This window comes from Neolamprologus brichardi, chromosome 11 (assembly GCF_056152115.1).
Source record: "Neolamprologus brichardi isolate AB-2024 chromosome 11, ASM5615211v1, whole genome shotgun sequence".
NCBI classification, from domain to species: domain Eukaryota; kingdom Metazoa; phylum Chordata; class Actinopteri; order Cichliformes; family Cichlidae; genus Neolamprologus; species Neolamprologus brichardi.
The window spans coordinates 16,762,968-16,776,481 of NC_142114.1; the positions used below are offsets into that span (position 1 = coordinate 16,762,968).

A 13,514-nucleotide genomic window follows, 5' to 3' on the forward strand; every position below is an offset into this window, starting at 1 on the left:
ATTTCTGTAAAAGTTCAGGGTTCCAGTGCAATAATGCATAAAAATCACTTTAGATATCAAGATGCAGCAACACGCACGCACGCATGCACACACACACACACACCTTATCATTTAAAATAAGAAACATGACAGATGCATCACTTCTTTATAAGATTGTGCAACATAGGGAAAGACCTTTGTCTTTACAACTCTCTTCTCTCAGAACAATGTTTTTTTTCCACAAATATTCAGTTTTGCAGTTGTACTTCAAATATATTGTTAATAAATAATGCTATAAATACGACTCTCATACCAGCTACCTTTAAAATTAGACTATTCACTGTAAAACATTTTCAGTGACTTCATTCAGCCTTCTTGAAGACTTGCTTTGCTGCGACGCCTTGAACTCTCATTTCCTGCAGAGAAGAGACGGAGAAGAAGAGGGAAAAAAAAACATGAGGTGAGAGGGTGTAAATGAATGGTGAGAAGCAACAAGAACATTTGGGATTCTGTCCAGAACACCCCCCTCACCAGCTCATGCTTTGACCTCATAATCCGTCTTCCACTCTTTCACCATCTATTCATCGGGTCTTTTCAGCCCGCTCCCACTTTCCTCCTCCACCTCTTCATTAGTCCCTCACTGATCCCTTTGTGTAACCTCTGAAACCGTCGCTGGTATTCCCCAGCATATTGAGTTTAGCATCGGCAACACTTTCTCTAAATTTGTGCGAGCTTTTTAGAGGGACAATGCTGACCGTTTGAAAACGTAACCAGCAATGAAAGATAAGCTATGATTTTTAACTGTTCTAGAACAAATGTGCCTTTGAGCTTCTGTAGCACTTGTGCATTCAGTTTGTGTGTACTCCTTTGTTAGGTGATTTCCCCTTTTAGGCACATACAAACTCCACAGACCTCTTAATAAAAACCTTTTCTCACAAAGACGGTAACGGAATTAGCCAATGAATAACTTCTAAAACTTGCCTTATTTGAATACCCTCCCTCATTTAGCATATCAATTTCTCAATCACTTCCCTTTAAGCTTTCATTTTCCTTCTTCCCTCTTCCTTGCTTTCTCTCTGCACTGGCCTCTTGTTCCCCTCGTACATCCTTACCAAATGCAGCTTGTCGCCCTCCAGCCAGTGCGTCCAGCCTCGTCCCTCTTTCTCGCCTCGCTGTACGCAAACCAGATTGTCTCCGTCCCAATCTACTGTAGTCTGTGTAACCACAGAGATGCCGTTAGTGTGAGATATTAGCATGTTCAGTAGCTCACACAACGCTTAGCCACACAGAGACAAGAAGCTTTATGCAGCACAAAAAGGGGAAACTAATACAGTGATGCGTGAAAGGTCATGAACCCTTTAAAATATACTTAATTTGTTCAAAGATGTGACCAAAAACATCAGATTTTTGTTTAAAAATTACATGAATATTAGTTGACCTGATAAAAAAAATTATCCAATATTATAATATCTCTAAATGTAAGAGCTCATCAACCTTTGCATCTTTTGTATCATGTGACACCCTGTAGACAGCAATAACTAAAAAAAGAACATTTAAAGATAATAGTTTGGGCTTTGACTTTCCAAAACATTATCTTTGATCTCCTTAACATATCTTTGGTGGAACAACTTTGGGGTGATGTTTTTGTTTTATGACCCATTTCCTCCTGAGATTTAATCCACGGACAGGGGTCCTGTCACCTCCTTGAGACTTTTCTGGTGCGATTCAGAATTCATTGGTTCATCAAGTTGTTTAAGACTAAATGCACAAAAAACTATCCAAAACATGCCATCGCCATTTCCTTTGTCCAAACACAAGACTTCTTATTTCATACTAAAAAGTTCTACTTCAGCATCATCTATACATGAATTCGAGTTCAAACAGCCTTCTGGTTTCCCAGTGAGATCTTTAGCAATCTGCAGGTCGAGTTTGCGCTGCTATGATGGACTCCATCGCCGTTTAATGTTCTGCTGATGTTAGACTCAGTAACCTGAACACTGTCACTGTTGTCGAGACAAACTCTTTAAGGATGGTTTTATAACCTCTCCAGACTGATGAGCATCAGTAAATCAATAAATCAAATCAATACAACAGAGGAACCTCCTCTGTTTGGGCCATGACACACTTCCCATTTCTGAAAACTCGAGCATTTTACAAGCAAAGTATTAAAAGCCACAATAACACGACTCCTGGCTGGCAAATGTGCACAAACCCCGCCTCAGGGTCACATTACATTTTAAACATTTCACCAAATGCTTTAAAAGTTCTTCACCATAAGGAGGGCAATCCCGGGCACGACCAACACATGTGTGTCAGATCTGCTGTCTGGACTTTCACCCAGGACATTTCAGGTCAACATTGGGATAAATCCTTACTAATCTAGCATTAGTTAAGTGAACACTTTGCACCAGCAAAGACAGAAGATTAGCGCACCAAGTTTAGGACAGAGTTCCCGGGCTCATCAGTTAAAGTTATCCCCAAGTCAGTGTCCCAGTCTCAGACAGTCAGTGGAGCACGGATTAAGGTTACTGATAAGTTCATAAATCTGGGATATGAGTCCTCTCTGTTTAGCATTCAGCTGAAGAATATCATCGTAGCCCATCATTGAATACTTGGGAAGGAGCTGAATGTTTCTTATTCTGGGTTTTTAAACAACAACGAGTGGTTATGGAATAATCCCAGCGGGAAGTGTACAGACTTTACTCAAGTACCTAACCTTCAAAGCAAACTTTGGAAAAAACACAACACACACCTGACAGGTACGGCCATCCACTATCCTCAGGTCCTCAGTAAATTCTTTTCCAATATTAAAATCCATGCTGAAATTCTTGAAGGTAGTGATTGTGTTGATTTTTATGGATCCTGTCTCTGGGTCATGGATGATCTCCTTAGTGGGCTTCAACATACACACGATCTTCCTCAAAGCAACATTAACATCTGGGAGAAAAGAGGGAAAGATTTTGTAAGCTTTTGTAACACTTATGGGGGGGGGGGGGGGGGGGGGGGGGGGGGACACTGCAGGTGGAGTGAACACACACTTGTGAGGTGTAAGTGGGTCAAAGGTGGTGATTTCATTACACTAATGTGCTGCTGGAAATGTAGACAGTCCACATCACTAAATCAGACACTGGAGATTATAAATCAGTCAACATATAAACAATTATTTAAAGATAAACGCATGAAAAATGAATGTTAAATTTGATTTGATGGTAATAATACTATAAAATATGCTGCATAAAGACTGGTACCTAAACCTGTCAGGTAGGCGTCCACATTCTCCTGCTCCACCATATGATAGGTGCCGGAGTAATTAGGTTTAGTCATTTTTTCCTTAAGAAACTCCAGAAATTCCTGCTTTGCCTTGTTCTGGTTTTTCCTCCAGTCCCGTCTGGATCCCACGGATCAGCTGCCGACCCACAAGTCTGAACCAAGATTAGTGTACAACCACTTGTGCGTAAATTGTAAGCCCTGGCAAATACCTGCTCCAATCGAAACACAAATACAGAGTAATCTAAAGAGATTCCATGTAAATAAATACTAATAATTTACACACACGCTAAACTTCACAAATCTGCTGTTTTAGCTTTTTATTTCCAACTTCCAGCACGCACAAATGTCTACAAATACTTGTGATGTTCTTTTCGCTCACTTACAGGTCGTTAAATAGCCGTGCACGAATCGCCTGTTGATCGCAGAAGTCTAATCATCACTTCTGCGGTGAACCTTTGTACAGCTGACGACGTAAGCTACATAACTGACCGACGTAGTTGCCAGCTTTTGCGTGGTGTTCCCTGTAATTACCTGGTGTCTGTCCCGGTGTTTTATATGCGGTGTCAGCCACGATGGAAACAAATTAAATGCCGGGCTTTCCCCCTCTTGGGTCCCCACTCTTTGTAGTGGTCAGTTGCTTTTTTGTCTCCCCCGGGGCTAATTTTTGTCCCTCGCCACCCCTCCCCCGGCCCCCTTCACACATATTTCATCACATCCACACTGATTGCCGAAACTATCTCCCTAACATCTCCATCCATCCTTTTTCTTCCACTTATCCAATTCAAGGTTTGTGAGTCTTTATACTGAGGTGATGATGATGATTATTATTCTCGGTGATAAATTCAAAAACTGCGGCGAACAGGTAGCCGGAAATGCATAGCAGGGATCCACAGTCCAATCACAGCAGCTGGCAGCTCCTTCGACGCCACCTGTAGTTACATTTCCAGTAAGCTGGTGCACGTCTGGTGACGTCGTAGGATTCGGGGGAAGGGGTTACGACGTCCCTGCACATAAGTATAAATCCCCGGTGACACGCACAGATCCCGTCACATGTGCACGTGGATTTTGGAGACAGTTTTTAAGCTGCCAAATATAAGCTGCTTTCAAGTGAGGGTGGAGAACTGGGACATCTGAGCTTCATGTGTTTTTCATATATCATCCCTCGACTAGAAAACGAGTAATAGCCTGTGAAAGTTAATATATGGTTTAATTAACCTGCACTACACGCTGGATGTTCTTCTGTTGTAAAACGGTCAGTTAGAGCTCCTTCTCTGAAGCGAGGATATCTCTTGCTCATTTTTAAATATAGATTTAATCCAGGTGATGTAGAATGACTACATCGAGGCTCCTATATGGCGCCTGTAATCTTTAATTGGGGAATTCCAGGGAAAGGCCAAATGCCCCAGTTTTCTGTTAGTACGTGAATGCTGCTTACATTTGTGGATCTGGGTAGAAGCTGGCAGCCCGAAGAGTCTCAAACCCCCACGTGCACATGTGACGTGATCAATAAGTTTCCCCGTATCAGTCTAGGTGTGCGTAAACACTCGTCTAGTCATCTAAATGAGGCTCAGTTCACCCGATGCCACATCAGCCTTTGTCACCATAAGGAGAAAAACCGAGGACCTCACTGCTTTTTATATAGGTGGGAGTCACCAAACACCCCAAGATACAATATCATTGACATTTATAACATTTTGCCATATACCGTGTATTTCAATAACATATTTAAAGGCTCCATCACCTTATTGTTAAACTGCAAATTATGTCCTCAAAGTTAAACTTTGTCATCGTCTCTTTATCAAATAAGATAGTTATCTCACTTCACTTTTTTGTTTCCAAGCATGCCAGCACTGTTACTAAAACCTGCCATAAGAGGGAGTCAGTTTGCTATCAGTCTGCGATTGAATGGGGTCAAGTTGGCAATTACATGTAATTTGTTTCTGATAATACAGTAATAATAATGGGAAACCATTTAGTTGACCCTCAGACTAGTCTACTTCTGCCTGAGGTTTCTTTTACTGAAATTCAAGTTAGTCCTCACTGTTGCTAAGTGTTGTTAAGATCTGATTGTTGGGGTTTTCTCTGTATTATTGTAGGGTCTTTGGCTTACAATGTAAAATGCTTGGAGGTGATTGGAGTCGTGATTTGGCATTATATAAATAAGTCTGAATTGAATAGTCACCACAGGTTGCAACAGTAATGTAAAAAAAAAAATTAATACAAACACCAGGCAGCCAATATTTATTTATTTATTTTGGTTGATTGAAGGAGGTCGCCTTTCTATTTTTCCTCCTGTGACTGAGCCATTAGCTTGCTCTGAATTAGGAATTAGGTTTTGTCAAACTGCTTGTGTCCAGTGTGGGATGGTTTGTTTGAGTTAATTTAATGTAAGTTTACTCAGCTAACGTTGTCTCAGGATGGTGCTGCATGAGATTTTTCATTGTATTCCGAGAGTATTTTAATTTATTAAAATATCCAAATTCGGTGTTCCTGTATAGATACATGCAAATATCGCAGTACTACGCTTGATTTTTGTCTCAAGCACTTGTTTTTCCAAACACTTCCTTGTTTCCAAAGTAGCCGCCACAGTATCCTTGGGATCAGAACTAGAAGTAAACTAGCTTGTGTCGCGTTCTGCTCTCAGGATCTTTTGCATGTTAACAACCACACCACTGAGGGTAAAAGTTAGAATTAGGGTTAAGTTGCAGTAAGGGTCAGAGGCATTCACCTGTGATGGTGAAAGTTAGGGTGGCGTGCTAAGTTATAATGTCAACCAGTGTGTATAAGTGTGTGAGAGAGCTTTTCATGGAAGTCACTCCCCCAAAAGCAAAAAGAGCCACTTAAGGGATTTTCAGGGAGATCAGTGTCCAACATGTGACAAAACAACACTGGCATACACGTGAACACACACACACACACACACACACACACACACACACACACACACACACACACACACACAGTTCACAGGAGATACATTTTACATTATTATCTCAATTTTGTCTTCCTAATGAGAAAGCTGGAGAATATAACCATGGAAATGTTCAATAATGTTTCTGTTCATGAATTGAAGTATGAATTGAATACTGGCTGACACAGGACCACCTCGAGCTCTCTCCATTCAGTAGTAAAAGGCAAAACTTTGGACTAGTAAACAGATCTCAGGTCTGCATGAGCTCTGGGGTAGGGGGCGTGGTTTCTCTCTGTGATCTTGTTAAAGTATTAAAGCTTCCTCACCTGTTAGAAATTAAAGTGCTCTGGGCACCAGAGGAGGAAGAGTAAGGGGAGAGGGGTGTGGAAATGAGTGAGGGACTTCAAACAGGTTGGTTGAAGTGTGTATATGGGCTCTCGGTGCCAAGTAGGGCATTAGAGTAGGTCAGAGAGCATAAAACTCACTGTGGAGTCGTTCCAAGACATTCAAACAAGTGTGCCAAAATAAGAAATCAGGAGAACAGCTGGGCCACATTTCTGGAAAAAAAAGGACACACGGAGATCTAAGTAACCCCATTTTACATTCAACAGTAGTATATAGTTATATTTAATAAATAATGTATCATGGTGTTGTAAGCAGATAAGTGCGTTATAATGTATTTTTAGAAACTGGAGACAAATGATAACATTTAAAGCCATGTTCAAACTCTTTTTTCCTCCTGTTAGTAGTAATGATAGTTATTGGTAAAAATATTTTGCTAACTGTAGTTGGTGGAAATGAAATGAATTAAACACAGCATCAATTCAGGATGCAGAAAAGTCAGGCCTAATTTACTGTCTCATGGAGAGCACATCATTGGAAGAGAATTAGGCTGTTTATAAGCTCCTTCTTTTCATTCTGTGTCCAGCATAATTAATACCTGTTGCCACTGAAGGGGAGACTTGCTGCTGCTCTCTGTGTACTCATATGGAAGTGCAGGGAAGTCCCAGAGCAGCCGTACAAGACATTGAGCCAGTGACTCACCCTCAGCATCTAATTCTGGGTCAGGCTGACCTGCTATCACTTTCAGAGGTCTCTCTCTTCCTCTTTCCCTTTCTCCTTTTCTCTGTAGGGATGTAGTTGTTGAAAGAGGTGTGTTGGGGTCAAAGCAGAGCCTCACCAGCTGCAGCCAGTTCTTTAAATGAGACCGCTACATATCCTCAGAACTGATGTTTCCACTCAGGTTGGTGTTTCTGTGACCATGTCTCTTGTTACTTTTGCTAAATGTTTGGATAGATTCTCTGAGCCATCCTGCCTTTAGTGTTTTGCAGTCTCCTCTGCTCTGGCTTCAGTGTCTTTCTCAGCAGCCAGCTCACTAACCTCTCCCTCGCATCTTCAGGCTCTCAGCCATCAGCTCAGCCTCCACATCTGGCTTTGTTCTTGCCTGCTGGCAACCCCTGGCCCTCTGCCCTTCCATCAGAGATTTATAATAAATCAGTTTGGCCCATCCCCTGCCTCATGGTCTGTGTTTGCACATGGTTTGTAGGTCACCATAACAACACTGATAAATGCACAGACCAGTCACTTAACATGGTGTTGCAATCCTTCCCCAGAGATTTTGGTTCATATTGACGTGGTAACATTATCTACAATGCACATTGAGATCCAATGACTTTGGATACCATTGGAGTAAAGTGCAGCAACAGACACAAACAGAAATGCTGAAACAGCTCATTTGGAAGAACGTTAGGTCCCTGGTTCAATCTCACGTTTCAGCAGTGGAAGGATAACTTTATGCAAACGCTCCCCCTTGACTTAATAAAGGATTGTGTTTCCATTTGTACTGAGATGCTTTTATGTGATTGGCAATTAGATATCTACCTTAATTAGCAGTTGAATGGGGGTATTTAATAAAATATTTGCTAAATATGTGATACTGTGACTAGCTAGAACTGCTATTGTTTTTCTCTGTGTGTATTTCAGTGTTGTATCTCCCATTAAAAGACTGTGTCTACATACCTAAATGTACTGAGGTGCAGCCACGTGACTGGCTGCTTAGATATTCGTGTTAACGAGTTGTTTTTACAGGAGTGCCTAATACACCTGTGACAATACTAATAGCAAACAATCCTCTTTGTCTGTAGTGATCCTAAGTGAAACTGAACAGAGTGAAACTGAACAGAGAGGAAAGAAATGACCCAGTGAAGGTTGTTTTTTTAGGTTTTGTTTTTTACACTCATGCCCTCTGCCTCAGATAATATTTCTGCTGGGAAGCTGTCTTTAAGTAATTTGATTGCATGTACATTTTCCATGTAATTTGTTACATAAGTAGAAGGTAAAATGTTACATTTACTGGAATCTAGTTTGGTTTGGTATACCGATCACATTTCCCCTAATGGTTAATTACTACATAAATAACCCTTTGATTTTATATTATGTTGTGTTTTATTCAAGATTCTTGCTTCAATTTTTAATGAGGGTGAGAAATCCTTTTTTGAGTGCATATATTTAAAAAAGAAGAAGAAAGAAATCAGGAGTAATGTATTACACTGCAACTTTTAAAACTGTGTTTGTGGATAAAAAAGTCTATGATGCAGGAAACTATGCTCTCCCTTTAAACAAACTTCAGCACTCAATATCACGTCTAAAGCTTCGCCCCTGACACGTGACTCATCAGGTGCATTCCCTGCCACGGCTAACGAGATTCCCTTCATTAAGTCCCTTAGGTAGTAATCTGTGTGGCAGAGTTGGGGGTAGTGAAATGTGAAAACGATTCTGTAGGAGGGAAAGAGGGAAGGAGAGCCTGAAACCTCGATGGAAAACAGTGATTTTGTCATGTGAAGGCCAGGAAGTTGCAGGCTTAATATCTCGTGGACAGTCTACTGTTTTTTATTCTTGTTTTCCCCACTTTTTTAAAAGCTTTAGGGATTTGCTGGTGGTGGTGAAGGCCATCTGGCTGGGGGCTTTATCTGGATTTTATGGTGTGAGCCTTAGGCCAACTGTGGCCACCTGCATGGGTAAGATAACCGTGAACAGGAACAGCATGGTAAACCAAGTTTGTGTGTAAATCAGTGGTAATAGACCCTGAAAATTAGCCTGTTCAGCATGTTAGTTTGGCATTTTCATGTTTTGTCATCACGTAGTTTCCGTTTTTCTGCTTTACTGCCCTCTTTAACCTCATCTAGATGATGAACTCTCCATCAGTGTGTTTAACCTTTCTGAGAGTCTGAGCCTTGTCTGACTGCCGTCCTTGTCCTTGGCAGGAGTTATTGCTGCGAGACGTCAGACTGCGTGTCCTGATTTTCTCGTGTCAGTGCGACACAACATGAGGGAAGGCAAAAGCCACCATAAATTCACCTGTCATCTGACGAGGAAATAGGGGTGTGTGTGCAGTGCATCATGGAGTCTGTGGTGAGATTAAAAAATTCCCTGAGCATGCCCATCAGGAAGCTGACCAGCTGTGTGTCGGAGGTGAAGGGGAAGAAGCTGTGTGCCAAACGTAGGAACAAGAGGGGGAGAGGCAGCGGGAGTCGAGGAGGATGCGTCAAGTTGGGCAAAACGTCTCCCCCCCGAGCTGCATATCCCAAAGATCTGTCTATCATTTGCTCGTACCAGACAGAGCTGGAGAAGGAGAGGCAAGTAATGCTCTGTATGTGATGTAGAAACCGTCATGCAGGGGTGAAGGAAGTATTCACATACTTTAAGTAAAAGTAGCGACAGGTGCTTTTGTAAACATGAAGTGTTACAAGTAGCACTCTTACAGTGAAAATGTTGCTTAAAAATCACAATTCATAGTTTTGGAATCTAAATGAGAAATTGTTATCGAGAAGAAATAAAAAATGAAAACAATGAAACGATTCACAAACTGGCACAAGGAAGGAGCCCACACTAAATTTCTCTTCAATAAAAGAGAAATTATGAAACATAAACAGACGAAGCACAAATAGCAAACAATGCTGATGCCACATTATGTGCAAGAGAGAGCGTGTGGCCCTGAGTAGTTCATCTGGGGCATGATGTGCCTCATCAGGCATCATTAGCGGATCGACCGCCCATATCAGCCACTTTCTGTGTAGTGTAACCACAAACTGCCTCCAAGACAGTGGGAGGGGCGTCAGAAATGGAAACCACATGTAGCTCAAAGCTGCACAAGCACCTGAGTAGTATCATTATTTAGTGCCATTACAAATAACAGGCAGGGTTGCTTCTTGGATGCATGATATGAACAGGCGCTTTCCAGGTGAAAATGGAAAAAAGACTCTAAACACACATGAAATCAAGTTTTGCCTGAGTTACATGTAATTCATCTGCAAACTGAAATCAATGCCCTCAGTTCAATTCCTCACTGTGCTCTCATTGCAGGAGGCAGCTGAGATGAACAAAGGCGTTAACTGTTGTCACCTGTGCAGAGAGATTTTTATTTTCTGCCTGCGATATCTGAGCTGTATTTATGTTTGTCTGCTGTGTTGACAGAAAGCTGCGGGAAGCCACGAAGGCCCAGAAGAATGCAGAGAGAGCAGCGATGAGAGCTCATTTCAGGAGAAAATACCAGCTGTCTGAGGTCTGTGTTTGGAAGAAAGTAACAATATTTATCCTCTAGTTTTGTGTAAATTGGACAGTTTTCCCCTTATACACGGTACTGTTTTTTTTTTAAATTTCTTTAACAGAGTTGAATTGAGTTCTCACACACCAGTTTTAATTTTCTTCAAAATATAACATTTTTCCAACTTCACTGAATTAATTTAGATAAAATGTCAAATAACCACAAAAATGTACTGCGTAATTCTTCTGAATTTAGGATTCAGGGTTCAGCGACCAAAAGATTCTTACCAGTTCAAAATGAAACTTGCTGTGTCAAAGAAAATGAGAAGATAGAGAGAAGATGAGAAGTAAATACTTTTTATCAAGTATTTACTTGATAAATACCCTCAGGGAAAAAAACTGGACACAAATCATGAAAGGAAAAAAGAAAAAAAGGGCAGCATAGTGGGGTGGTGGTTATCGCAGTCAGAAGGCCTTGGATTCAAATCTTGACTTTCTAGTCCAGTCTGGTCTTTCTGTGTGGAGTTTGCATGTTCTCATGTCTGTGTGGGTTCTCTCTGGGTACTTTAGCATCCTCCCACAGTCCAAAAACATGCATGGGGTTAGGTTAATTGATTCTAAGTTGGCTGTAGGTATTAGCGTGAAATTGTTATCAATTTCCCTGTCATGCCCAAATTCACACCTGCGACCAGTTCTGACTCACCTGTTAACCTAACACAAACGGCTGGAAGATGGAGTATCCAGAGAGAAACTATGTATGTACAGAATGTGAAAACTCCACACAGGGCCCCAGCTGGCTGGTGGATTTGAACCCTGCAGCCACTGTGCATTATGAAATTTCATTGTAGCTCTCTTGACAACAACACAGACACAGGTCGGTTCTTTGAAACGGGCGTTTATTACTTGGGGCTTCTCTCCTCAGCTTCACCATCACCAGTACGCAGATACGCCATTACGCCAGTACGCCGTGAGAACTGGTCACGAGCGAACAGTACAAACCAATTAGCAACTTTATAGTACACATATTAAGTCCAAACACAAATAAAAAACATTTCTCAAATGACAAATACCTTGTTGGCTGCTTGTCCTGAAAAGAGGTCCTTAAGTCCTTGTATTGCCTTTTCTTTTAGCAAACTTTTAGCTTAAAATCGCTTCATGAGAGACATCTGCTCCCTCGCAGTCCATGCAAAGTCTCGTGTACTCTCGTTAAGGGTATTCTCACGAGACACTAGCTCTTACACTTTACACATGTACATTTCGAATAAAGACATTTCAACACAAACTATATATATTCATGAAATTATGTAACTTATTATAAATCAGTCATCTACATCATGAAAACTACACAGAACATTTTAACAGCATTTACATTCATCATTAAACATCATGTTAATGTCTGTAGCTCAGTAGTTATAAATTTATCTCAATGCAGTTTCTGTTTTTCCTTTTGCAAACACTTCTCCAACAACAAGATGTAGCGCATCTTGATGCAATTATGGTTATACTGCATAAAAAACCTCAAACTGTTATCACTTCAGATGTGTTTGCAGCCTTTGCAGAGGTACAGCCAACCCCCAACAATACAATAGTAGGCCTACTCTTTACAGGCGTTATCCATGTGTGCCAACTTGTATGTTACTGCAACATAAGAGATGTAGAGCTATTTATTCATTTTTATTTTTGCAGCACGTTCAACCCTGTAACCCATTTGTTCTTCCATCATTCTTCAGAACACGAAGGACACAAACCAGCTGAGGTCAGTCGGAGGCAAAGTGTCGCTCCCCCACGAGCTATCGACAATAATTCATCCTGAAACCAAAACCAAGGATGATGGCTTCAACCTGCTGAGTGCCTTTCAAGGCCTCAGCTTCAGCACAGTGGTCCTCACAGGGAGGAAACGCAGCGGGACGCCTACTCCTGTACCAGCAAATGGGGGATCTTGTAAAATCATGTGATCAATATGTAGTCACAGCAATGATTATTACACTCTGTTAATGAATAGATGGGAATTTATGACTGCTGCTTATCTGATAACATGTAACAGGTGAATAAGTCACCTGTTTTACTTAATAATAACAAATACGCCAGTGTAAAATACTTATTTTAGGTATTGATTAGATATAATCAAACATTATTATGAGGTGTTGAATTACTGGTCAGTACATGACAATGAAAGTACAAATGGGATTTTATGCAGTCCTTGAAGAATTTTATCCTCATTGAATATGTTGATTTTATACTGTTTTAATAAGCTGTTGCATTATATTGTGATTATATAACAAAATCAATAGTTCCGAGCTAGTACGCAGAGCTGTCGGTCTAAATGATATAGATCCAACTAAGAGATCTATACACAAGTGAGGAACCTCAGGGCAACAAAACAACATGAAACTTTCTTATTTTGTATGATTATGTTAGAATTTGTCCACTTTTCTTTATACGGAGTCCTTTCTGCATCACATCTACAGTATCGGTGATGTGTATGAGCCAAATCTGCTAGTTTCTAATAACTGCTTTGTTTGTGTTGAGCTTATTTTGGTGCATAAATTCAAGGATTTTATACAGTATGAAGAAAACCACCACTTATGAAGGTGGACATTTAGTCTGTTTGTTTGTAGCTGATTTGCTGTGGTTGAACTTGTAATAAAACACATTTCGGGAAGCTACACTGGCCCATTATCTGTTTTTTGTGCAATCAACTTGACATTCTGGCTCTGTTGTGTTTCTCTTGAACTCTGATGCTCAGATTTATAAATCATCAAACTCCTGTCAGCAGTAAATCGCATTCAAGGGTGAAGTTTGGCGTTGGAGG

General features: G+C 40.8%; 2 protein-coding genes across 6 annotated transcripts; one reads left to right on the forward strand and one right to left on the reverse strand.

The window, feature by feature from the left end:
• Positions 1-140: 140 nt before the first annotated feature.
• On the reverse strand, positions 141-3,951 carry LOC102787017 (retinol-binding protein 1-like). Of its 5 annotated transcripts, none has more exons than XM_087847777.1 (4): positions 3,234-3,766; positions 2,732-2,916; positions 1,092-1,193; positions 141-395 (listed from the first exon to the last, which is right to left on the reverse strand). In XM_087847777.1, exons 1-4 carry the CDS (start codon positions 3,301-3,303, stop codon positions 342-344), a joined length of 411 nt encoding a protein of 136 aa, XP_087703903.1. In that variant the 5' UTR covers positions 3,304-3,766; the 3' UTR covers positions 141-341. The 5 variants fall into 5 exon arrangements, with proteins under 5 accessions (XP_087703903.1, XP_087703902.1, XP_087703901.1 ...); XM_087847776.1 differs by having other exon boundaries at positions 3,228-3,766; XM_087847775.1 differs by lacking the exon at positions 141-395 and adding an exon at positions 3,781-3,951 and having other exon boundaries at positions 1,014-1,193; positions 3,228-3,458.
• Positions 3,952-8,898: 4,947 nt separating this feature from the next.
• LOC118455309 (complexin-3-like) lies at positions 8,899-13,357 on the forward strand. Its single transcript, XM_087848229.1, has 4 exons — positions 8,899-9,177; positions 9,424-9,799; positions 10,638-10,721; positions 12,433-13,357. The coding sequence occupies exons 2-4, from the start codon at positions 9,560-9,562 to the stop codon at positions 12,655-12,657; spliced, it is 549 nt and encodes a 182-aa protein (XP_087704355.1). The 5' UTR covers positions 8,899-9,177; positions 9,424-9,559; the 3' UTR covers positions 12,658-13,357.
• The last annotated feature ends 157 nt before the right edge of the window (positions 13,358-13,514 follow it).

Coding starts and splice junctions, on each gene's coding strand:
- LOC118455309 (XM_087848229.1), top strand. CDS start 9,560: ATGGAGTCTGTGGTGAGATTAAAAAATTCCCTGAGCATGCCCATCAGG. Junction 9,800..10,637: donor AGCTGGAGAAGGAGAGGCAA/GTAATGCTCTGT, acceptor GTTGACAGAAAG/CTGCGGGAAGCCACGAAGGC. Junction 10,722..12,432: donor GAAAATACCAGCTGTCTGAG/GTCTGTGTTTGG, acceptor ATCATTCTTCAG/AACACGAAGGACACAAACCA.
- LOC102787017 (XM_087847775.1), bottom strand. CDS start 3,303: ATGACTAAACCTAATTACTCCGGCACCTATCATATGGTGGAGCAGGAG. Junction 2,917..3,227: donor CGCCTACCTGACAGGTTTAG/GTACCAGTCTTT, acceptor CTTTTCTCCCAG/ATGTTAATGTTGCTTTGAGG. Junction 1,194..2,731: donor TGGATGGCCGTACCTGTCAG/GTGTGTGTTGTG, acceptor GTGGTTACACAG/ACTACAGTAGATTGGGACGG.